This window comes from Tamandua tetradactyla, chromosome 2, assembly GCF_023851605.1.
Source record: "Tamandua tetradactyla isolate mTamTet1 chromosome 2, mTamTet1.pri, whole genome shotgun sequence".
NCBI classification, from domain to species: Eukaryota; Metazoa; Chordata; class Mammalia; order Pilosa; family Myrmecophagidae; genus Tamandua; species Tamandua tetradactyla.
Window position 1 is genome coordinate 197,082,765 of NC_135328.1, and position 26,473 is coordinate 197,109,237.

At 36.0% G+C, this 26,473-nt stretch overlaps 1 protein-coding gene, 1 non-coding gene and 2 pseudogenes across 20 annotated transcripts in view; 1 reads left to right on the forward strand and 3 right to left on the reverse strand.

The window, feature by feature from the left end:
* EPB41 (erythrocyte membrane protein band 4.1) overlaps nt 1-26,473 on the reverse strand; it is a 318,202-nt gene that overhangs the window by 109,157 nt on the left and 182,572 nt on the right. For all 19 annotated transcript variants that reach the window (XM_077150561.1, XM_077150570.1, XM_077150557.1 and 16 more), the window contains one exon: nt 24,412-24,630. In XM_077150561.1, coding sequence (XP_077006676.1) covers nt 24,412-24,630 — 219 coding nt within the window. The remainder of the gene's footprint in view (nt 1-24,411; nt 24,631-26,473) is intronic.
* On the reverse strand, nt 1,992-19,448 carry LOC143654906 (ADP-ribosylation factor-like protein 5A pseudogene; annotated as a pseudogene).
* On the forward strand, nt 6,221-7,606 carry LOC143674619 (protein DEK-like; annotated as a pseudogene).
* Nucleotides 20,350-20,420, reverse strand: TRNAV-UAC (transfer RNA valine (anticodon UAC)). The gene has a single exon. It is a non-coding gene; the product is annotated as a tRNA-Val (tRNA).

The following is a 26,473-nucleotide window of genomic DNA, read 5'->3' on the forward strand; positions in this document are numbered from 1 at the left end:
TCTCTATGTGGGACTTTACTCCCAGGGTGTAAACCTCCCTGGAAATGTGGAACAGAAATCCTAGAATCAGTTGGGACTCAGTATCAAGGATTGAGAAAATCTTCTCGACTGAAAGGGGGAAGAGAGAAATGAGACAAAATAAAGTGTCAGTGGCTGAGAGATTTCAAACAGAGTTGAGAGGTTACCCTGGAGGTTATTCTTATGCAGTATATAGATATGCCTTTTCAGTTTGTGGTATATTTGAGTGGCTAAAAGGAAGAACCTGAAACTATAGAGCTGTTATCCAGTAGCCTTGTTTCTTGAAGATGATTGTATAAAAATACAACGTTTACAATGTGACTGTGAAGTGTAATTGTGAAAACCTTGTGTCTGATGTTCCCTTTATCTAGGGTATGGGCAGATGAGTAAAAAATAATAATAAAAAATAAACAAATAATAGGGGAACAAAGGTTAAAATACATTGGGTAGATGGAAATATAGTCGTCAATGAGAGGGAGGGGTAAGGGGAAGGTATGTATGAGGTTTTTCTTTTTTCTTTTTATTTCTTTTTCTGGAGTGATACAAATGTTCTAAAAAATGATCATGGTGATGAATATACTATGTGATGATATTGTGAGCCACTGATTATACAATATGTATGGAATGTTTATACATTAAGGATGTTTGTGTTTGTATGTTGTTTTGTCAATAAAAATATTAAAAAAAAATAATAATATGTATGTTTGAAATTTGGCTGATGCTTCATTTTAAAAATTTTATGTGATTTTTAAAATTTTTAAATACTCAAACTTAAAAATTATGCTCAGTACAAATAATTTTTCCTGAACCATTTAAGAGTAAGTTGCCAACCTGAGGACCCATCATTCCTGAATTTAGTGTGAATTTCCTACAAACAAGGACATTCTCCCATATAACCTCAATATAAGCATAAAAACCTGCACTTAGCCATGGAATCAGACATTTCCTCAAGGAGCTCTGGTTCCTTTTAGTGGAGAATTAATTTTAGAACCTAAGATACAAGTTATACCTATGCTTATTGCTACTGAGTGTTGCTATTCCCAAGCCCTCTTCATGTATACAGTTAGGAAACACACACACACAAAACTCACACAACAAGCACCCCTATTTACATCTATATTTCTACATCTACTTTATCTATTTATTGAAAACAATCAGCTCACTTTGAAGCCAGCAGTTTTAATCCAATACCACAGGGTTCATTTTAGTTTCTCCCTTTCCATATTTATATCTCCTTTTACTGGCAGTAATATAATGTAATAAATTTAATATAATATAAATCCATTCTGCAGGTTATCTTTACTTTCTTCATAATGTTCACTTATGTACAAAAATATTTCATTTTAATGAGATCCATTTTATCTATTCTTGCTTGTGCTTTTGGTGTAAAATCTAAAAATCCATTGCTCACAATAAGGTTCTGAAGATTTTAGAGCATTAACTCTTATGTTTAGGGTATTAATCCATTTTAAATTAATTTTTGCGTAAGGTGAAAGGTAGGGTTTAAATTCATTCTTCTGCATATGGATTTGAAGTTGTCCCAACACCATTTGTTGAAGAGACTATTATTTCCCCATTGACTGGACTTGGCAACCCTGTTGAAAATCAACCAACCACAGATGTACAGATTTGCCTCCAGACTCTCAATTTATTCCATTAGTCTGTACGTCTATCCTTATGGCAGTACTACACTGTTTCAAACACTATAGTGTTGTAGTAAGTTTGTAATTCAGGAAATATGAGTACTCCAACTTTATTCTTCTTTTTCAAGATTGTTTTGGCTATTTAGGGACCTTTGCAATTCCATATGAATTTGAAGATCAGCTTTTGCACCTCTGAAAAAAAAAAGGCTGCTGGAAATTTGATAGAGGTTGCACTGAATTTGTAAATGCTTTAGGCAGTACTGGCATCTTAATAATACTAAGTCTTCTAATCCATGAACACAGGACACCTTTACATTTATTTAGGTTTTGTTTAATTTTTTTTTTTTTTTTTTAGCAATGCTTGATAGTATTTAGTGTAAAAGTCTTTCACCTCCTTGGTTAAATTTATTCCTACTAATTTTATTCTTTATATGCTATTATAAATTGAATTGTTTTCTTGATTTCTTTTTCAGATTGTTGATTAGTGTTGTGTAGAAACCCAGCTGGCTTTTTCATGTTTAGTGTATATCCTGCAACTTCACTGAATTCATTTATTAGCCTCAGGGATTTTTAGGGAAAATTTCTCTTTTTCCTTTCCAATGCAGATACCTTTTATTTCTTTATCTTGCCTGCTTCTCTGGCTAGAACTTCCAGTGCAATGTTAAAAAACAAATTAAACAAAACCTTATAACAGTAAGCATTCTTGTCTTGTTCCTGATCTTAGGGAGAAAGCTAACAGCATTTCACCATTAAGTATGACATTTGCTGTATGTTTTTCATAAATGCTCTTTATAATGTTGAGAAAGTTTCCTTCTATTACTACTTTTCTGAGTCTTTTATCATGAAAGAGTATTATACTTTGTCAAAACATCTTTTTAGCATCAATTGAGATGATCATGTGGTTTTTTTCTTTTTCATTTTATTAACGTGGTATTTTATACTGATTGATTTTGTTATGTTGATCCATCCTTGCTTTCTGGAATAAACATCATTTGATGTATAAGCATTTTAATATTCTGTTGGATTCATTTGATCAGTATTTTGTTGAGAAGTTCTGCATATACATTCAGAAATTGATCTTTAATTTTCTTTTCTGTGATGCATTCATCTGGCTTTGGTATCAGGGTAATGCTGGCCTAACAGAAAGAGTTAGAAAGTAATACCTCTTCTTCTATTTTCTCTTTTTGGGAAAGTTTGAGGATTGGTGTTAAATCTCCTTTAAATGTTTAGTAGAATTCATCCAGGCCTGGACTTCTCTTTTGGGGGGAAGTTTTTGATTACTGATTCAGTTTCTCAATATTAGTTAAGAATTTTGTTGGGATTTTCTATTTCTTCTTGCATCAGATTAACTAATTTGTAGTTAAGAATTTGTCCCTTTCAATCTAGGTGTTCTACTTTGTTGGCACTTAATTTTTCATAGTACCCTGTCCCAACCTATATTTCTGTTAGGTCAGTAGTAATGTCCCCACATTATTTGTGCCGTCTCTTTCTCTTTGGTACTCTGGCTAAAGGTTTGCCAATCTTACTGATTTTCTAAAAAAAACAACTTCTGGTTCTCCTGATTCTCTGAATTGTTTTTTATATTTTCTATTCTCTCTCCTCTAATCTTTACTATTACTTTCCATCTACTAACTTTGGGTTTAGTTTGCTCATCTTGTTTTATACCTTTATTCTTTAGGTATAAACTTAACTTAGTAATTTGTGATCTTTCTATTTTTTAAATATAGGCACTTAGAGCTATAAATTATCATCTGAACAGAGCCTTTACTGCATCTATAATGTGTTTTTGTTTTTGTTTACCCCAAGACATTTCCTAATTCTTCTAGTGAATTCTTCTTTGATCCACTGGTCAATTAGTGAGTTGTTCCACATATTTGTACATTTTCCAGACTTCCATCTGTTATGGAATCCTAGCCTTATTACATTGTGATCTGAGAAGATACTTTGTGATTTCAATATTTTTAAATTTATTGAAGTTTGATTTAGGGTCCAACACATGCTCTATCCTGGAAAATGTCCCATGTATAATTCTGCTATTGTTGGGTGGAATGTTCAATATATATCATTAAGTCTAATTGGTTAATATTGTTGTTCAAGTCCCCTATTTCCTTGTTGACTGTCTGTTTAGATGTTTTATCACTTATTGAAAGTGGTGCATTGAAGTCTCCAATTATTACTGAAGAACTACCTATCTCTCTTTCCAATTCTGTAAATTTTTGCTTTATATATTTTAGGCTCTGTTGTGGGATGAATACATGATTATAATCATTTTATCTTGTTGCTGGATTGAACCTTTTATTGATAAATAATACACTCTTTATCTCTTGTAATCTTTTTTTATTTAAAGTCTATTTTTGTTTGACAATAATATAACCATTCTGGCTCTTTTGATTACGATTTGCATGGTGTATCTTTTTTCCACCCTTTTACTTTCAACCTCTTTGTGTCTTTGTACCTAAAGGGAATCTCTTGTAGACAGCATATGGATGGAGTATGCTTTTTTTGATTGAATTTGCCAATCTCTGCCTTTTAATAGGGGAATTTAATCCACTGACATTTAATGTAAACTGAGAAGTAAGGATTTACTTCTGAAATTTAGCTATTTTCTGTATGTCTTGTATGTTTATTTATTCTTCAATTACTCCATTGAAGTACTGCCTCTTCTTTTTGTTATTTAGTTGCTTTTTTGTAATGTATGCTTTTGATTCCTTCTGTCATTTTCTCTGTATCTTTTAGTTATTTTCTTAGCAGTTACCATTGTAATTATAATTAATTAATTACAAACTAGTTTCACTAGTACTAATGTAGTTTCAGTAGCATACAATCTCTACTCCTATGTATCTATCCTTCTTTCTTTATATTGTTATTTCTCAGGTTACATATATAGATATTGTATATTCTTTAACGTAGATTTAAAATGTTATTTTACACATTTGTCTATTAAGTTATACGGGGAGGGGTGGGGGAGTACAAGCAATTGCAAGCTAAAAGTATAATAATACAGGATTTTACATTTACCTATGTAATTAACTTTACCAACGCTCTTTATTTCTTATGGCCTCAAGTTATGGCCTACTATCCCTTTATTTCAGCTTGAAGGACACCCTTTAGCATTTTCTCTAGGGTAGGTCTAGTTATGAACTCTTTCAGTTTTTGTTTATCAGTTAATGCCTAATTTCACCTTCATTTTTATAACATTTTTAATTGGGAAATATATGTATACAAAAAAGCAGTAAATTTCACTTTTATTTTATTTTTTCTGGGTGAGATGGCTGAAGTGTGGTAGAACAGTGGGATAGAAGACTGGCTCTTCTCAACCCCATGCAAGGCCAGACCTGACCTCAGAAACTCTGTTAATTTGTTAAAAGTACATTTTAACAAGTAGTTATAGAACACATTTCAATGTATGGTATGGGTTACAGTTCCACAATTTCAGGTATTTCCTTCTAGCTGCTCTAAGACACTGAGGACTAAAAAGAAATATCAATGTAACAATTCAGTAGTCATATTCTTTTGTTAAATCCTATCTTCTCTACTACAACTCCTCCTTCTCCTTTGATACTTCTCCAACTATTTAGGGATATTTGGGCAATGACCATTCTAACACCTTCTTGTTGAAAAGGGGTGTTGACATTGTGGGGTAGTGGGATGTAACTGGCTGATGGTCTTGGACAGATTGGTAACTCTGGGTTTCAGGGCTTATCTGGCTTAGGAACCATCTGGTGGCTTTAGGTTTCTGAAAAATAAACTCAACAAGTGAAAATTTTATAGAGTCTCAGATAAGAGCCTTGAGTATTATTTAGGGTTTACAAGAATACCGTGGTATATATATATACGACGGACTATTATGTAGCAGTAAGAAGAAATGAGATCCTGAAGCATATGACAACATGGATGAAACTTGAGGACATAATATTGAGTTAGTAAGTCAGACACAAAAGGATACTACATGATTTCACTAATATCAACCCTCTGGAAAATGTAAACTCAGAGCCTTAAAATGTAGAATATATGAGACCTAGTGAAGGAGAAATGGTTACCTAATATGTACAGATGAGTTAACAAGGTTGAACTTAAATACATGGGAATGGATAGAGGTGATGGCAGTTCTTTTGTGGTTTATAAGTAATAGTGCCATATTGAAGGTTAATATGATTGAAAGGGGTTGTTTAAAGCCATGTACCTCACTGATTAGAACTACAGATATAAATAAGTTCTTGCATGAACTACTTCAAAGGTATGACACTTGTACAAAGAGTTAATAATAGAGGGGTATATAGGGAAAACTACTTATTGGATGCTAAGGTCTATATCTAACAGGAATGCATCACTAGTACCACAACAATACTAGGATAAATAATTGGGGGTGAGGTCCTGGCAGTGGGTGGAAGCAACTTTGAGCCTGGGTTTCCCATGGCGCCCAGGATCCTTAGCCCAGGGGAAGCTAGAGAAGTCCCTTAAGCTCCCCGGTCCTTCCTGTAGGGTTGGCGAAGGTATGGACTTTGGGGTGGCGCTGGGATCCAGACTTCTTGTTCCCTCTCAGCCTTCAGGTGACAAGCATGTCCTCCTTGGCCCCCACTGCAGAAGGAGAAGGAACCCCTGCCCAGCCCAACTCAGAGAAACAGCCTGAGGTGCCCGGCAGAGAAGAAAGGGAATAGGATGAAGAGGAGGAGGATGAAGAGGAAGGGGAAGAAAAAGAAAAGAGTCTCATTGTGGAAGGCAAGAGAGAAAAGAAAAAAGTAAAAAGGTTCACAATACAAGACTCTTCCTTACAAAGACAACCATTTACAGTTGCATAAGGGAAGGGGCAGAAACTTTGTGAAACTGAAAGTATACATTTCTTTCTGAATAAGAAAATGGATGAACTTAGAAATCTACACAAACTGCTTTACAATAGACCAGGCACTGTGTCCTCATTAAAGAAGAATGTGGGTCAGTTTAGTGACTTTCCATTTCAAAAAGGAAGCATCCAATACAAAAAGAAGGAAGAAATGTTGAAAAAATTTATAAATGTCATGTTAAAGAGTATCTGTCAGGTTACTGATTTGGAAAGATCAGGTGTAAATAGTGAATGGTTAAGCAGATCTTGAATTTCTTTTTTTTTATTAATTAAAAAAATTAACAACAAACAATAGGATATCATTCCATTCTACATATATAATCAGTAATTCTTAATATCATTACATAGTTGCATATTCATCATTTCTTAGAACATCTGTATCGATTTAGAAAAAGAAATAAAAAGACAACAGAAAAAGAAATAAAATGATAATAGAGAAAAAAAAGTTATACATACCATACCCCTTCCCCTCACTTTCTTTTACCACTAGTATTTCAAACTAAATTTATTTTAACATGATCTTGAATTTCTTAATGCATCCAAAGCCCTCTTGCAAACTTTTGCCAAGATACAAAAAAACTTCTAGCAAAGGCAGCAAAAAAGGAATGGAATAATTCTGGAATGGCAAGGAAGGCTAAGTGAACCAAATGTCCTGAAATTCTATCAGATGAATCTAGTAGTGTTGAAGATGAGAAGAAGAACAAGGAAGTCTTCAGATGATGATGATAAAGAAAGTGAAGAGGAGCCACCAAAAAAGATAACTAAAAGAGAAAAGCTTAAACAGAAAGGCACTTCTAAAAGTAAAAAATCTGTAAAAAGTGCTAATGTTAAGAAAGCAGATAGCAGCACCACCAAGAAGAATAAAAACAAATTCCAAAAAACAAAGTGAATCTGAGGATAGTTTAGATGACGTACCTTTAATTAAGAAAGTGAAGAAACCGCCTACAGATGAAGAATTAAAGTAAAGAAATTATTGGCCAATGCTGATTTGGAGGAAGTCACAATGAAGCAGATTTGCAAAGAGGTTTATGAAAATGATCCTGCTTATGATTTAACCAAGCAAAAGAAATTCATAAAAATAACTGCTAAAGAGGTAATTTCTTGAGATAGAGGTTAGAGACAGATGACTTGCTCCCATGGATTTGAATATCTGATTTATACCATTATACCAACAAAGAGAATGTATTTCCTTGTCTAAATCCTCGTTAAGTATTATACTGGTGGAACCTATTGCTGATTTTTGGATCTTAAGTGTCACATAAATTTGAGTTTGCCATTTCAAATTGCATTTCTATGCAGTTTTTAGTTTATAAAATCTTGCATGGCAGTAATTGTTTCTTGCTTTTATAGTCGTAGTTTGTACATTTGGATTCCTTTATATAAGATCATAGATTCTCGAACTGTTGTAGTTTTTTTTTAGTGTGCTAAATATTAGCCTGCTTAAGACATAACTTTTAATCAAGTAGAACAAAAACTATCATAACCAGCATCTATACATGCAGAGACTATTATAGTATTTAGTATATGAAATACTTTGAATACACATCTCCTATCAGTCTGAAAACTCAGTGGGCATGTGTTCATCATATTAAACATATACAAGCTACGGCTATCCAGATGGCTAAATCTGAACTTTTCTTCTGCGTGTATATATGTCAGATTGTCGGCATGACAGAAGTGTATTCTTATTGATCCTCTGTCTAGATGTTCTGTCCACTGATGACAACAGGGTATTGAAGTCTCCAACCATGGCAGATGTGTCTATTTCTCTTTTCAGTGTTCTGTGTTTGCCTCATGTATTTGGGAGCAATGCTGGCTCAGTGCATAAATATTTATGATTGTTATGTCTTCTTGTTGAATTGTTCCTTTTATTAATACAAAGTGTCCTTCTTTGTCTCTTTTAATTGTTTTACACTTGAAGTCTAATTTGTTGGATATTAGTATAGCTACTCCTGCTGTTTTCTAATTGTTATTTGCATGAAACATCTTTTCCCAACCTTTCATTTTCAATCTATGTTTATCCTTGGGTCTAAAATGCGTCTCCTGTAGACAGCATATAGATGGGTCCTGTTTTCAATCCATTCTGCCAGTCTATGTCTTTTGATTGGGGAGTTTAATCCATTAACATTTAGTGCAATTACTCTACGGGCAGTAGTTTCTTCTACCATTTTGCCTTTTGGATTTTATATGTCATATCTAATTTTCCTTCTTTTTACCTTTACTGATAGTCTTCATTTCTACACTCTTCTCCACACCTTTCGCTCCTGTCTTTTCCTATCTACCTCTAGTGCTCCCTTTAGTATTTCTTGCAGAGCCGGTCTCTTGGTCACAAATTCTCTCAGTGATTTTTTGTCTGAAAATGTTTTCTGCTGAGAAATCTATGCATAGTCTTATTGGGCTTCCCTTTTTGTGATGGATTGCTTTTCTCTTGCTGTTTTCAAAATTCTCTCTTTCTTTTTGACATCTGACATTCTGATAGTACATGTCTTGGAGTACATCTATTTGAATCTATTTTGTTTGGGGTACGCTGTACTTCTTGGATCTGTAGTTTTAAGTCTTTCATAAGAATTGGGAAATTTTCAGGGTTAATTTCCTCCATTAGTTTTTCTCCTCCTTTTCCCTTCTCTTCTCCTTCTGGGACACCCACTACACATATATTCGTGCGCTTCATGCTGTTATTCAATTTCCTGAGTCTCTGCTCATATTTTTCCATCCTTTTCCCCATATTTTCTTTTGCTTGTCGGATTTCAGATGTCCCATCCTCCAATTCACTAATCCTATCTTCTGCCTCTTGAAATCTAACATTGTAGGTTTCCATTGTTTTTTTTTTTTTTTTTCATTTCTTCTACTGTGCCTTTTGTTCCGATTAAATTCTGTGATTTGTTCTTTCAGGATTTCAATTTCTTCTTTTTGTTTGTCCCTTGCCTTCTTTATATCCTCCGTCAATTCATTGATTTGATTTTTGATGAGATTTTCCATGTCTGTCTGAACATCCTGAAATAATAGTTTCAACTCCTTTATCACATTTGAATTGTTGGTTTGTTCCTTTGACTGAGCCATATCTTCAATTTTCCTAGTATGATTTGTTATTTTTTGCTGGCATCTAAAACATTTAATTTCCTTAATTAGTTTATTCTGGAGATTGTTTTCATTTTTTTTACCTCGGTTTTTTTTTTTACTGGATGACTCTTATTTTCTATCTGTTCTTTGACATTCAGTTCAGGTTATTCTAGATGTTTAGCTTAGGTTTTGTTTAACAGATCAGAATTTTTCAGTTCTTGTTTTCTTGTTTCTTACCCTACCTGTATGGCACTTTTTTTTTCCTTAGGAGGGTCTATTTAGGTATTATAGACCCCAGTCAGATTTTCTCAGACCAGACTGGCCTCCTCTCAGGAGGGAAGAGTCACCTGCATTACTTTTCCCTGAGGATGACACCCAGAAGGTTGAAAGACTTTCCTATTAAGCCTCTAGACTCTGTGTTTTTCCTATCCTGCCCAGTATGTGGTGCTTGTCTGCCTGTGGGTCCCACCAGCATAAAGGGATGTGGTACCTTTAACTTCAGCAGATTATCCCTCCTGGGGTGTGGTCGAGACAGAGGAGAGGTTGTAGTCTGGCTTTAATTGCTTCAGTTTTCCAGACCCTGGTGTCTGAATCCCTTGAGGGAGGGAGTACACCTGAGCTGGGCCCCACCACTCTCCTGGGGAAGGCACAGCCTCCAGACAAGCTTAAATCTACTCTTGCCTGGGGAAGTTGGAGCGTGAGAAGCCTTGCAGTTGTATGCAAAGAGGAGTCAAGTTATAGAAACACAGCTATAAAAAGGAAAAGAAAAAAATTCCTTTTCAGAGCAGGACCTCTGTTCCTCGGGTTTGCCAATCAAGAGCTTAAGTTGGTATGTTGCTCTACGTATCTCCAGGTCCTATGTGCCCCCTCATCTCCTTCAGGACCCAGTCCTTTCCAAATATTTTGTGCTGTCTGATCTGAAAAAAAACCTGTTCTTTTTTTTTCTTTCCTTTTTCCATCAGCCCTGACCCCTCTGCACCAGGGCAAAATCCAGCAACCTCAGCTTTTATTCAAGGTTCAGCTGAGCTGGGGGTCTATTTCTAGTAGTCAGAATCTGTTCATTATTTCCACAACTGCAGCTTGGTTGAGCTTTTTAGTAAGGTCTTTTTCCTTTCCCCTCTGGGAAGCAGCCTGTTGGGGAGGGGCACTGGCCTCAGCAGCTTGGGGGACTCATGGTTCTGCATAGGATCACAGCTGGCCCAGCTTGTCCAGACTGGTGTACACTGTGTGTCTGGTCCCTGATGTGGCCCCAGCAGTTGTTCTGTCCTGTTCCTGGCCATTTACTATCTGCTCTGGAGGACGAACTAAATTCCATACCTCACTAAGCCACCATCTTGCACAGGGTCCCTATTTTTGTATTTCTAAAAACAAATTTGTTGTATATAAGTTTTTTTATTTCTTTTGTGCAGATCAATTTTTAAATTCATATAGGTAGATATCTTTCCTGCTATAAACTTCAAAATGTCAATGTTCAGCCAGATGATATGATGGAGCAATGAAAAGTCAAAATTCAGTGAAGGTAATACTGAAGGACAGGTAGTTCTACTTTGCCTTCAAAGTGTTATCAATTTGCAGTTTTAGTGTTAACTCTGCAAAAGTAAGTGTAGATACATTTTATATTAAGGATGGATCATCATCAAAATAATTTCAAAAGTTTGGAAAAGTTTTCATTGTTTGGCTTAAATTAACTGATTTTTATTAACTACTTTTGCCCACATAAAATGCAAATATTTAAGAAAGTTAGCCACTTTCACAATTATGATAAAAGTACCAGGTGAAATAGCAAAAGAAGATAATGTGCAGGCAGCAGAGGATTTCTCTGACAAAGTATTTCTCAAAAGTGATAACACTTATTTTCACATTAAAGAAATTTGATGTATTTGTGGAATCAGGGTTGCTGGGTTTTAAATTTTGGTCAGTCAGGATTTTAGATAATCAGTCACTCCTATTGATTGTCTTCTATGTTGACTATCTTAATCAGTTTAAGTAATCTGTCTCAATTTTAAAATAAAACATGCTTCTTATGAGGAAACTGGACCTTTGATATACTGAATTTTTAAAAAATCTCTGCATCATAGAACAAATGTGTAAAATGTTATATATTGAATGTTAACAGGTACTTTAACAATTTTGACTTGTTTCCTGATATTTACTAAGACATTAGTAACTCATACAAATGAATGGAATAAACAACGAAATGAGGCCTGAGAATTGGCCTTTGATTTTAAATATTTAATTTGTGCCTATAAACAATCAATAAAAATAAACAAATAAATAAAATAATAATTGGGGATGAGTGATTTTTAAGGGGAATTTTGGATTTTCTCTTTGGTGTGGGTAGTCTGTTATTTTTCTCTTTGGAGCAATGAAAATTGTCTAAAATTGAGAGTGATGATGACTGTAAAACTAAGTGAGGACACCATTAAATATTATTCATTTTGGATATAATACATTCTCTATATGAATGTTTCAAAAAAATCTGCAGATTCAAAATAAATAATTAAACAGAAAGATTCAACTGCTAGAGAAAATATGGAGACAGGTGTACCTATTCAGTGTTGGTAGCATAGCAGAATAGAGCAGGCCCTCCAAAGGGTAATATAGTAGATCCACAGGAAGCTAAATATAGGGTCACCATATGACTAGGTAATCCCATTACTGGGAATATACTGAAAGAACTGAAAGCAGGGATCCAAATAGACATTTGCACACTGATGTTTATGCTGACATTCTTCATGATACCCAATGGATGCGGGTGACTGAAGGGTACACTGACTTAGAAGCAGATACAACTATGGTGTATACATATATAATGGAATATTGTGCAGCTTCAGAAGGAAATGAAGTCAAGAGGCATGCAAAGAGGTGAATGAACCATGAGGACATTATGTTGAGTAAAATAATTCAGAAACAAAAGAATCAATACTGCATGGTCTCTTTTAGAAAATATTTAAAAGAAAATTGGGGCCTAGATTGTAAGCTCTTACATCAGTCACATTAATTCCCGAGCTTTAAGTGTTATTTTTAAATTCTAAAATGCTGTGCTATTTGTGAATAACTTGGTATTTTTCGGAACTTTGTTTACCTGTGTGACAACTAAGACTCAGAGCTGGAGTTCTGCCGCTCTGAAAATCAGCATTCCTATATACAGCAACTGTTAAAGAAGCCAAAAAAGAGATCAAGCTTCAGTTAGAGGGAAGACTGAAACCGATCTGGTTGAGACTAAGATAAATCAGAATACAGGATGAGGGATGATATTGTCTGTATTCTAGAATTCACCTTCTGTATGAGAACAAAACAAAAGAGGTTTAGTTTGTCCCAAACCTAAATTTTCTGTACCACACAATCTAATTTAACCAGTTCAGTTAAATAACCTAAACTCATGGAGCCTAGAATTGAGAATCAGGTCTTGCAATTCTGCCTAGCTCAATGTAATACCTGAATACATTCTAGATCATGTTATATACAGTATATTATTATAAATTATCTGTTAGGCAGCTAATTTAAAAGTATTAAAAGTATTGGCAAAGTCCCTTGAGGGATTAGAGAAAAAAATATGGAACTATTAAACTTTCCCACCTGAGAAATCCTTGATACTCTCTCAAACATTAGGGACTCCCAAATTAATAGACCAAGCTCTTGGTCTTGAGGCTTGCTCTATGAAAATTATTTCTTAATGGAGAATCAAGCCTACCTTTAACTATGCCTAACAGTTACTTCCAGAAACCTCTTTTGTTGCTCAGATGTGGACTTTCTCTCTCTAAGCCCAACTCTGCTAGGAAAATCATTACCCTCCCCCCTATGTGTGACATGACATTCCTGGGTGAAAGGCTCCCTGGGAATACTGGATTTGATTCACAGGGATAATCCTGGCACTGTGGGATTGACAATGCCTACCTTTTATAAGGGGGAAAAGAAATGTAACAAAATGAAGTATCAGTGGCTATGAGATTCCAAATAGAGTTTAGAGGCTATTCCAGAGGTTACTCTTATGCAAGCTTCAGCAAGATACTGTTCATTCACTCATCTGTTGGTGGACATTTGGATTGTTTCCATCTTTTGGCAATTGTGAATAATGCAGTGTCCAAATGTCTGTTTGGGTCATTGCTTTCAGCCCTTCTGGGTATATATCAAGTAGTGGTATTGCTGGGTTGTAGGGCAACTTAATATTTAGCTGTCAGAGGAACCACCAAACTGTTTCCACAGTGGCTGTATCATTATAAATTCCCAACAGCAGTGAATAAGAATTCCAATTTCTTCACATCATCTCCAATATTTGTAGTTTCCTGTTTGTTTAATGGCAGCCATTCTCGTAGGTGTGAGACGATAGCTCATTGTGGTTTTGATTTGCATTTCCCTTATAGCTAATGTAGATAACATCTTTTTATGTGCTTTTTAGTCATTTTTATTTGCTCTTTGGAAAAATGTCTATTCATATCTTTTGCCCACTTTATCTGGACTATTTATTCTTTTGTTGTTGTGTTGCATGATTTCTTTATATATACTGGATATCAAACCCTTTTCAGATATATGGTTTCCAAATATTTTCTCCCATTGAGTTGGCTGCCTTTTCATCTTTTTTGCAAAGTCCTTTGAGGCACAGAAGCATTTGATTTTGAGGAGTTCCCATTTATCTGTTTTTTCTTTTGTTGTTTATGCTTTGGGTGTAAGGTCTAAGAAGCTCCTCACATTACTAAGTCTTGAAGATGTTTCCTACATTTTATTCTAGGAGTTTTATGGTGCTGGCTCTTATATTTAGGACTTCGATCCACTTTGAGCTCTTTTTTATACAAGGTGTGAGGTGGGTCCTCTTCCATTCCTTTGGCTATAGATATCCAGATCTCCCAGGCCCACTTATTGAAAAGACTACACTGTCCTAGTTCAGTGTATTTGGTGGCCTTCTCAAAGATCAACTGACCACAGATCGGGTGGTCTACTTCCAAAATCTCAATTTGATTCCATTGATCAAAATGTCTATCTTTGTGCCAATACCACAGTTTTGACCACTGTGGCTTTATAATAAGCTTTAAAGTCAGGAAATGTAAGTTCTCTCAATTCATTCCTTTTATAGAATATTTTTGGTTATTCAAGGCCCCTTTTCCCTTCCAAGCAAATTTGATCATTTTTTCCAAGTCTTCAAAGTAGGTTGTTGGAATTTTGATTGGTATTGAACCTGTAAATCAATTTGGGGAGAACTGATCATCTTAACAACATTTAACCTTCCTATCAATGACCATGGAATGTCTATCCGCCTATTTCGGTCTTCTACGACTTCTTTGGGCAATGTTCTACAGTTTCCTTTATACAAGTCCTTTACATCCCTGGTTAAATTTATTCCTAGACACTTGATTCTTTTAGTTGCTATTGTAAATGGAATTTTTCTCTTAATTGTCTCCTCAGTTAGGACATTACTTGTGTATAAAAACATTACTTATTTTTGCACATTAATTTTGTATCCCACCACTTTACTGAATTTGTTTATTAGATCAAACAGCTTTGTTGTCGATTTCTGAAGGTCTTCCAAGTATGGGATCACTTCATCTGCAAATAAAGAAAGCTTTACTATTTACTTTTCAGTTTGGATGCTTTCAACTTCTTTTTCTTACCTGATTGCTCTAGCCAGAATTTCTAGCACAATGTTGAATAATAATGGTAACAGTAGGTACCCTTGTCTCACTCCCAACCTCAGGGGAAAGGCTTTCTCACCGTTGAGTATGATGTTAGCTGTGGGTTTTTCATATATGATCTTTATCATATTGAGGAAATTTCCTTTGATTCTTACCTTTTAAAGTGTTTTTATCAGAAAAGGATGCTGAATCTTGTTGAATGTTTTTTCAGTGTCAATCAAGATGACGATGTGATTTTTCCCTTTTGACTTATTAATGTGCTGATTGATTTTTTTGTGTTGAATCACCCTTGCATACCTGGAATAAACCCTACTTGGTTGTGGTGTATAATTCTTTTAATGTGCTGCTGCAGTCAATTTGGAGGTATTTTGTTGAGAATTGTTGCATCTATATTCATAAGGGAGATGGCCCTATAGTTTTCCTTTCTTATACTTTTTTTTTTTGGTGGGAGGGCATGGTCTGGGAATCAAACCCAGGTTTCCCACATGGAAGGCAAACATTCTACCACTGAACCACCCATGCACCCTTTATAGTATCTTTACCCAGTTTTTGGTATTAGAACGATGTTAGCCACATAAAATAAGTTAGATAATGTTCCTTTTTTCATCAATTTTTTTGGCAGAGTTTGAGTAGAAATGGTATTAGCTTTTTAAAGAATGTTTAGTAAAATTCCCCTGTGAAGCCATCTGGCCCTGTGCTTTTCGTTATAGGAAGATTTTTTTTTCTTGTTACTGTATATATGTACTTTTTTTTAAAATTCAGAAATCTTCACACACATAAAATCTGTACATGACATACAATCAGTGGCTCACAGTACCATCACATAGCTGGTATTCATCACCATGATCATTTTTAGACTCCAAAAAAAGAAAAAATGAAAGAAAAAGAAAAAAAGACAAAATTCATGCATCCCATACTCCTTCCCACCTCCTCTCACTGACCCATAATATTTCAATCTACCCAATTTTTCTCCCTTTATTCCTCCATAATATTTATTTTTATCTTTCTTTTTTTTAAATCATCTGTCCATAACTTGGATAAAAGGAGTATCAGACACAAGGTTATCACAATCACATGGTCACACTGTAAAAGTTCTATCTTTATATAATCGTTTTAAAGAATCAAGGCTACTGGAAAGCAGCTCAACGGTTTCAGGTACTTCCCTCTAGCCACTCCAACACACCATAAACTAAAAAGGGATATCTATATAATGCATAAGAATAAACTCCAGGATAACCTCTCAACTCTGTTTGAAATCTCTCAGCAACTGAAACTTTATTTTGTCTCATTTCTCCCCACCCCCACCCCCACCCACTTTTGGTCAAGAGGCTTTCTCAATCCCTTGATGCTGGGTCCTGGTTCATCCCAGGAGTTCTGTCCCATGTTGCCAGGAAGCTTAACACCCCTAGGAGTCAGGTCCCATATAGGAGGGAAGGCAGTGAGTTTTCCTGCTGGGTTGACTTAGAGAGTGAGGCCACATCTGAGCCACAAAAGAGATTCTCTAGGGGTGATACTTAGGCATAAATTAAGTAGGCTTAGCCTATCCTTTGCAGGAATAAGCTTCATAGGGGCAAACCCCAAGACTGAGGGCTCGACTTGTTGAATTGGTTGTCCCCAATGCTCGTGAGAATACCAGGAATTCCCCAGATGGGGAAGTTCAATATTTTCTCCTTTCTCCCCAGTTCCTTAAGGGGACTTTGCAAATACTTTCTTATTCTCTGCCCAAATTACTCTGGGATATATCAGGGCATCACACTAACCTGTACAAACCAACAGGATCTCCTGCCCTATTAAGATTCCATGTAACTATGGTGTTCAAATAAACTGATCATACAAATTAAATTAGATAATGTTCTATCCAATATATAAATTTCATACCAAATAAACATCCCTTGTATGAAGATTTTGATGACTGATTGGACCTCTTCATTTGTGATTGGTTTGTTGAGGTCTTCTATTTCTTCTCCAGTCAGTGTAGATTGTATGTGTGTTTCTAGGAGTTTGTCCATTTTATCTAAGTAGTTTAGTTTGCTGGCATATAGTTGCTCATAGTATCCTCTTATGATTTTTTTTTCAATTTTCTTTAGGTTCCATGGTAATGGACTGCTCACTTCTGATTTTATTAATTTGTATTCTCTCTCTTTTATTCTTTGTCAGCCTAGCTAAGGGTCCATAGGTTTTACTGATATTCTCAAGAACCAACTTTTGGTTTATTGATTCTTCTTATTGTTTTTTGTTCCCCAATTCATTTATTTCTGCTTTAATCTTTATTTCTCTGCTTCTATTTGCTTTGAATTTAGTTTGCTTTTTTCCTCTAGCTCCTCAGTTAAGTCATCAATTTTTGTTTTTTTTTTAATATAGGCATTTAGGGGCAATAAATTTCCTACTCAGCACTGCTTTTGCTGCATCCATAAGTTCTGATATGTTGTATTCTCATTTTCATTTTTCTCCAGATATATACTGATTTATCTTGCAATTTATTCTTTGACCCATTGATTATTTAAGAGTGCCTTATTTAATCTCCAAATGCTTGTGAAAGTTCTGGTTCTTTGGTGGTTATTGATTTCTAGCTTCATTCTATTGTGATCAGAGAAAGTGTTTTGAATAATTTCAGTCTTTTAAAATTTATTAAGACCTGTTTTGTGCTCGAGCATACGATCTATTCTGGCGAACCTTCCTTAAGTAACAGAGAAGAATATATATCCTAGTGTTTTGGAGTATAACAATCTTTATATGTCTGCTAAATCTAATTCATTTACCACAGTGTTTAGGTTCTCTATTTCCTTATTGACCATTGTCTAGTTGTTCTATCTGCATAAGAGAGTGGTGTGTTGATGACTGTGACTATTATTGTCAAAATATCTATTGTTCCCTTCGGTTTTTGGTGTTTTGTTTTGTTTTTTAGTGGATCAACAATTCATTCAGTAATATAGATGGCATACGGACCCAGAGAATGATCTGCTGGGTAATTCTGCCCATTAGTAACACTTAAGCCAAGAATCTGATGTAAGTTCCATTCGGTTGCAGTACGTTTCTGCGTGTTTCGATTAAAAAAAATATGTGTACACAACATCAAGCTTTTTCCATTTTTCTTTCTTTTTTTTAAGAGTAGCTCAGTGATTTGCGGATTGGTTAGTACAATACAGAGAACCTAAGGGGAAAAGTACAAAATGACATTTAACACCAATGCCAGAACTAATCACATATGGTTACAAAATTAATTTTTGTGCAACTCACTTTTCTTTAGAACATAAATCAAAGCCATTAACTGGATCTTGAAGCATATACATAATATATACACTACCTCATGCAAAATACTTTTCATAAATAACACTCCATATTAAAACACTGGAAACTGAATAACTGTGCTGATTTGTATTTTGACTTAAGAGAACAAGATGAAAACAACATTCAACTAGGGAGGTTTATACTGATAATTTATAAAAGCTCTTAAACTTAACAATGTCTTTCTCTCCCTTTATACTTACCACAGGCTACACAATGTCCTGAGAGGGCTCGTTATGAGAAAAAGGTCAGTCACAGCTTTAAGGCCTTACTTTGGAAGGAACTAATGAGAAAGCAAATTGGAAGTTGAGACTTCTTAGTTTTCAAGTAAGTGGTCTTAATTGTTCTTCTCATAGAAAAAGTTTAATCAGCCTATTATAAATATATCTAAACTATTAATTTTTGCAGCTTTCAGGAAAAGTCAAGCACTTTGTTTATATAAAGTCTATAAAAAGAGGTTAGTAGAGATCACCTAATCTTAAATCGTGACGTCATCCATTCAAGTCCTTGTCACAAACCCTTGCCTGTAAGAGTACAGCATGCCTGGAAAGTGGTACTGGTGATCCTTAATAGAAGTTAGTTTCAAAAAGTGGGAGATTTCTGCTGCAGTCATACATTCTTTGACATCTTGTCTTTATTAGCAAAAATCAGCAATCAAGCTTTTTTTAGAGCCACACACACTAACATTTTATATAGTTCTTCTCTAGTTAGAGAAATCCTTTCTCTGTCTGTACTGTCCACAACTATTATAAATTCAGTGTTAGTATAGTAAGTGTTTCAGGAAGAACAAAGACATTCTTGGCCACCAATGTCTGACATTAGGAAAAGTGTATTATTAACGAGTATCTCTTCTACATTACTTCCTAAGGTAGGGGATGTATGCACAACTTCATCTATAGAAAACTGGTAAAGGATGGTAGATTTCCCTGCATTATCCAGCCCAACAGTGATAACTTTATGCTCCTGGTGATTGAGCAGTCACCATATCCCAGTGGAAGAGAATTCCCATTCTCAAGCAGCAGAGACTCCCTCCAGCTATCCAGGTACCCTCCCCCGGTTCAGGCTGAAGGTAAAGAGAGAGATGAGCCAGAACCTCCTCCTCTGCTGCTGCTGCTCCCACCCTTCCTGCTGGCCTACTTCCCAGGAACTGGAGGAAGGCTCCCATGCTGCACCCATGGCACTCAACTGGCTCATAGACATCACCACCACAATATTGGCGACGAAACTTCACTCCTTTTAATTATGCCAATATTTGCCTCGTGTACTTCGGAGCTCCTTGAATTGGTGCATAAACATTTAGATTCTTATTTCTTCTTGGTGAACTGCCACTTTCATTAATAGGTAGTGTCATCCCTTGTCTCTTATGACATCTTTGCATTTAAAGTCTATTTTGTCTGATATTACTATAGCTACCTTTGTTTTCTTTTGCTTACAGCTTGCGTGGAGTATCTTTTTCCATTCTTTCGTTTTCAATCTATTTGTATCCTTGGGTCTAAGATAAGTCTCTTGCAAATAGCATATAGAAGGATCACATTTTTAAGTCCATTCTGCCAATCTGTATCTTTTAATTGGTGAGTTTAGTCCTTAATATTCAAAGTATTCACTGTAAAGGCAGTTCTTGAATCTACCATCTTATCCTTTGGTTTTTATCTGTCAGATCTATATATTTTTATCCTTTAAGTTACTTTTATTAATACTCTTCAATTCTGAGCCTCCCTCCAGACCTCCTCTCTATCTTTTTTTCTCTCCAGACAACAGAACTCCTTTTAGTATTTCTTGCAGGGCAGGTGTCTTGTTAACAAATTATCTCAGCAATGCATGTCTGTGAAAATTTTAATATCTCCCTCACTTTTTTTCACCTTTTTTTTTTTTTTGGTGCATGGTCCGGGAATTGAACCCAGGTCTTCCGCATGTAAGGCGAGCATTCTACCACTGAACCACCCGTGCACCCTCTCCCTCACTTTTAAAGGACAATTTGGCTGGATAAAGAATTCATGACTGAAAAATTTTCTCTTTCAGAGTCTTAAATATATCGTACATCTACCTTCTTGCCTCCATAGTGCCTGATGAGTAGTACAAACTTAGTCTTATGTGGTTTCCCTTGTATATGGTAAATTGCTTTTCTCTTGCTGCTTTCAGGATTTTCTGGTTCTCTTCAACATTTGACAGTCTGATTAGTATGTGTCTGGGAGTGGGTCTATTTGGATTTATCCTATTTGGAGTTCACTGGGCTTCTCTGATTTGCATATTTATGTCTTTTATAAGGGTTGCGAAGTTTTCCCAAATAGTCTTCTTAGCTCTTTACTCTTCTCATCTACTTCTGGGATACCAATGATTCTTATATTTGTGTGGTTCGCACGGTCCATCAGTTCCCTGAGATCCAATTCAAATTTTTCCATCTTTTTTGCTTTTTTGGGGGGGAGTTGTTAGAATTCAGTCATCTTATCCTCTAATTCGCTTATTCTTTCTTCTGCCTCTTCAAATCTGCTTTTGTGTGTCTCTAATATATTTTTAATTTGATCTACAGTATCTTCCATTTCTATAAGAGCTGCTATTTTTCTATTTATTCTTTAAAATTCTTCTTTTTTGCTCTTCCAGTGTCTTCTTGACACCCTTTATATTTTTAGAGAACTCACTGAACTTATATAGGAGATTTGTATGAACATCTCTAATTAGTTGCTCCAAATTCTGTGTCTCCTCTAGTGTTTTAATTTGGTCATTTGGCTGGGCCATATTTTCTTGCATCTTCATGTACTTTGTGATTTTCTGTTGACTTGGTAGCATTTGATTATCTTGATAAGGTTATTTTAAAAACTGATTTCCCTGGCTTGTCTAAAATTCTGTAGTTGCTTGGATTTGCACTGAAGGTCTCCTTTTGCACTTGGTTTGTCGGTAACTCCCCACCAAAACAAGGTTGGGATCTCATGCAGGAAATACAACACTAAATTGAATATCTGTTCAAAGCTAGGCAGAAAGGCAGTTTGCCAGACTGCACTTTACATGTCTTCCCAGCATATGGTACTCTTGGCCCACCTCTTCCCCTAGGCCCACCTCTCCCTGACTAAATCAGCTGGTTTGGCCAGGACCCAACCAGGTACAAATCTATTCAAGGTCTCAGGTCTGTGTGCATGCTGAAAGCTGCCAACCCTGGGGCTGGGAAGTAGGCAGTGTGCATATCAGCAGAGAATCCGCTTGTGAGCACGATGTGTCTGGTGGTCCTCTGCCTCCTGTGTGGAAAAGCCTTGCATTGTGGCACTGAGTATATCAATTACTCCTGCCCACAGCCAGCCCAGAAGTGCCTGGTGGCAAGGCACAACTTGCTACCTCATCCCTGCCTCTACACCTTGCACGCCGTGAGCGCTCCAGGCCTTCTTGCAGAAAGGATAGAGGCAGTGGGATCCAGGGAATCTCTTTCTCTGGCCAACTGTCAGATTGGTTCTGCTCTGCATCCTCCCCTCCTCCGGAGGGGAGAACCCCACAGTCTCTGCCAAAACCAGGTGCCCACAGAGGCCTGCCTCAGGAGTGGAGGGTAGACAATGGGCACTGTAGCAAGGTATGTGTGCACAGATAAACCAAGTTTGCTGGCTTCCACGTTCCCATATGGGAGCTCCTGGCTGCAGAGCTGAGAAGAAGGATCTCCCAAGCTAGCTGCAGAGGTAGACAGGAGTGCTGGAGCATGCTGCTTCTTCAGTAGCTGCTCCTGCCTGTGTGTTGCCACCCGCCCCAGGTGCAGTCATGACTAAGCAAACTCACCCCATCCTCTTAGTTGTAATTTCTCTGCTTTTGCATCCAGGTCCTCCCCATATAATGTCAAAGGCCCTTTCTGGTTGCTTGTACCTTGGATCTGTTGTCCTGTTATTTTTCTATTACCTCTCTGGTTATTCCAGAGAGCAGGGGTGAACTCAGCCTATCCTACTCTGCTATATTTCTCACCTTCATTTTTCAAGGATACATCTGTCAGATATAGAATTCTTGGTTGATACTTTTTTTTAAGGACTTTAAATATCATCCCACTATTTTCTGGTCTCCAATGTTTCTTAAGAGAAATCCACTGTTAATTTTTGGGGGGATCCTTTGTCTGTTCCAAGCCATTTCTCTCTTGCTGCTTTAAAAATTCTTTCTTTGTCTTTGGATTTTCACAATTTCATTATAATATATCTTAATATGGCTCTCTTAAGAGTCTATCATGCTTAGAGTCTGTTGAACTTTCTGGATGCGTAAATTCATATTTCACCACATTTGGGACGGTTTGGTCATTATTTCTTCAAACACTCTTTGTGTACCTTTCTCTGTCTCTTGCCCTTCGGCAAGAAGAACCCAATGAAGTGTACGTTGGTTCTTGACAATGTCTCACAGGGCCCTCAGACTCTGTTCATTTTTCTTCATTATATTTTCTTTTTGTTCCTCAATTGTCTTGACTTGGAGTACACTGATCCTTTCTTCCCCTTTTTCAAATCTGCTGTTGAGTCCCTCTAGTGAGTTCTTCATTACTTTTATTGTACTTTGTAGGTTCACATTGTTGTTTTAATAATTCCTATCTACTCATTTTGTTCAAAATACATTTTCCTAATTTATTATACTTCTTTGTATATGGTCATTGAACATATTTAAGACAGTTGACTTAAAGTATAACTAATATATGGGTTTCCCCATGGAAGGTTCTGACAAACTCTTTATCCCGTGAATGGGCCATACTTTCATACTTCTTTGTGTCTTTTGTCATTTTTGTTGAGAACTGGACATTCTGAGTATTATATTGTTATTACTCTGGAAATATAGTTCTCCCACTCCTCTGGGATTCCTAGGTTTTGTTTGTTGTGGTTGAGGGATATAGCCATCAATTTGTGATTTTTCCAAACTACTTTTACTCCCAAATGGAAAATGTAAAGAGAAAAGATAAGAAAAGAAAAAAAAAAGGTACTTTCTCTTTAAAACACATCTTGCACTTTTGCCTGAGAGAGGTTCTAACAATCTGAAGTATTAATAAGCTACTTCAGTTTCAGAGCAATATGAAGTAGATTATCAAAAGCAGTGACTAGCAATCAGGCCCAACACTCTAGGATTTTGGAGAACTAGGCTTTTATAACCCACTCTTGTACCAGAAAGCTGTACCAGGAACTGGGGCTGCAGTCCCCACCCCTTCCCGCCATGTTGTTGGGGGATGATAGCCACTGGTCAGAGGGTGAAATTCACTGATTTTTAGTGTCATATGCTAGCTTCTTTCTCCAGCTCTTCTCTAGATGCTGCACAGTGTTTTACTAGATTCCAGAATTTCAAATAGTAGATTCAAACAGTTCCTGTCCATTCAATAGTTGTTTTTGGTAGAGGGACCATTTTCTGGAGCTTCCTATTCTGCCATCTTTCCAGAGTCCTTCTGGGAAGAACTTCTAAACTCATTTTTAATCCTAGACCCCTTTCAGAATGTAAGGAAAGCTATAAATTCCTCCCAGGAAAAATGTACACAGTTGCACATTTACATAAAACATTTAAAAAACACCTTCAGGGGTTTCGTGGCCTTCTGATATTTACTGATGGACACATGAATCCCAAGTTAAGAACCCCTGCTTTAATGATCTCAAGGCACCTAATAATAGCATAATGCATTTAAAACCTGAAAAAATAAATAAGGCAATAATAATATTAGCTACAATTTTTGGGCACCCACTATGTGCCAGTGACTGTGCTAACTTTTTTACATATATTACTTCATTTAGTTTTCATCCCACAATGTAACTCCCATTACTCAGATAAGAATACTGTGGTTCAGAGCATTTAAATGACTTCCCCAAAGTTAAACAATGGAAGGAACTGAACACAGATTGACTCTTTTTTTCCACACCATGTTCCCTCTAAGGCAAACACTGAATCAATATCAGAGAAGAGTTAAACTTATTGACAAAACACATATAAAGCAAATACTGGAGCCATATTTATTTACCTGTGTGACTTATGCAATTCCATGACCTTCTCTTCAAGCTCCTTGGTCTGATTTGGGGCCAGTTTAAAATCACTAATATAATCCGCACCATGGAGTTCTACGTCGTAGTCTCCCAGCTCAGACTGAACAGTATAAGAACCCAACAATGCTAAGGTTGCAAAGGAACAGGGCAGACGTCCTGCAACTATGTCCTGCCGAAGTTGAAGACATAAATAATATCTACAGCCAAAAGAGAAAAGATATTATCATGTCAGCAACATCAATAACAAAATATATGGAGAGAAAGGAAGAAAGGAGAGAAGTGAAGAAAGGATGGAGAGTGGGAAGGAAAAGAAGGAAAGAGCAAAAAAAGAGAGACGCTAAGTAAATATGATAAAGTATTAATAATGTTAAATCCAGGCAGTGGATATATGGCTGTTCATTATTTCTCTCTTGTTATGTGTCTGAAAATTCTCCATACAAAATTTTTTAAAAAAAACTTTTAAAAAAATTTTTAAAATTTTTTAAAAATCATGTTGGACTCTGTATCAGGAAAGCAATTTATAGAAGAGGAAAAGTTGAGAAAAGATTGAAGAAGGTAAAAATAACAGTATTTTGAAGGAGTATACTAATTACCATCTAAAAATAAATTATCTCCTCCAGTCTTCATTTAAAACTTTTTAGATGGGCATCATTGCCAGATTTTAGATGAGGATGTAGCCTCAGAGGCTTAATTCACTCAATGTCAAATGTGAAAAGGCTCTTTGGTTCCAAAGCCAGGCTCTTTCTTTTCTATCAGACTGCTTTGTCAAATGTGCAGATACCATCCTTCATATACAAAGATAACATATTGATGCATTTTCACTAGGATATGAACATTTGGGGTATTTCCTCCCAAAGATAGACTAAGTTGCACGCAGCCTTTTATATACTATCATCAGTCATCTTATGAGATTAATTCCACCTACATGGTAAACTATTGGAAATTCAGACTTGAGTTCAACTGAATGCCCTACCAGCTGCTAGGTACTCTCTGTCAGTGTAATGCTCACACCTAGGACTCAGTCTTCTGAGCACTTATTTTAACTGACTGAGTTAACGAGTCCAACCATTTTACCAAACAGAAAAGCTAGACGGTATAATCAAATAAACAATTCCTAGAATAATTAGAATCATACTCTCATTTTGACTGCAATAAGATACTAAATAACATATACATCAGCAACAGTTTTGTCATTTATAATTAGTCACTATATACATGTTTAAAAAAGAAAAGTCAGAGCAATGTCAACCAAAATTAGCAAATATTTGGGGAGATTTGTTTCATTTTATACATAACAAACCTGAATAAAGAAAAATGAGTAAATAGCAATTCTAAAAGATAAATATTATTTAAGGAGAAGAAATAACCAAAACAAAATTTTCAGACTGATATACAGCATCTCAACTTCAAGAAGGTATTAAGGATAACTATACAATCAGTAATAATAAAAAATGGTACAGACTTTTCAAAGAATTTAACAATCAGAGTTTTAAAGCGTTTGCTTAGTCTATTCCCTAATTTTAAAGATATGGAAACTGAGGCCTAGAGATTGTAAATTTGCCTAAATTTGATAGATGGCAGCTGTGCTGGCTTGAAACAATTATATAGCCCAGAAAAGCCATGTTTTTAAAATCCTAATCTAACCTTCTGGGGACAGACCCATTGTTTAGGGTGGACCTTTTGATTAGGTTGTTTCCATGAAGAGATGACCCACCCAATTGTGGGTGTGACCTTTGGCTTAGACAGAGATGTGTCTCTACCCATTCAAGGTGGGTCTTAATTAGTTTACTAGAGTCCTTAAAAGAGCTCACAGAGAGAAGGAGAGATCAGATCGGACATAGAGAGAAGACACCTAGACACAAAATGTGTAGAGATACAGAAGGAACTGAGAGAGCTGTCTGAACCCAGAAGCCAGGAGAGAGGGATAGCAGCCATCGCCATTTGCCTTCCCATGTGACAAAGAAATCCCAGAATCAGCCTAGCCTGAGAGAAGATATCTTCTTATTAGTATCTTAATTTAAACATTTTCACAGCTTTAGA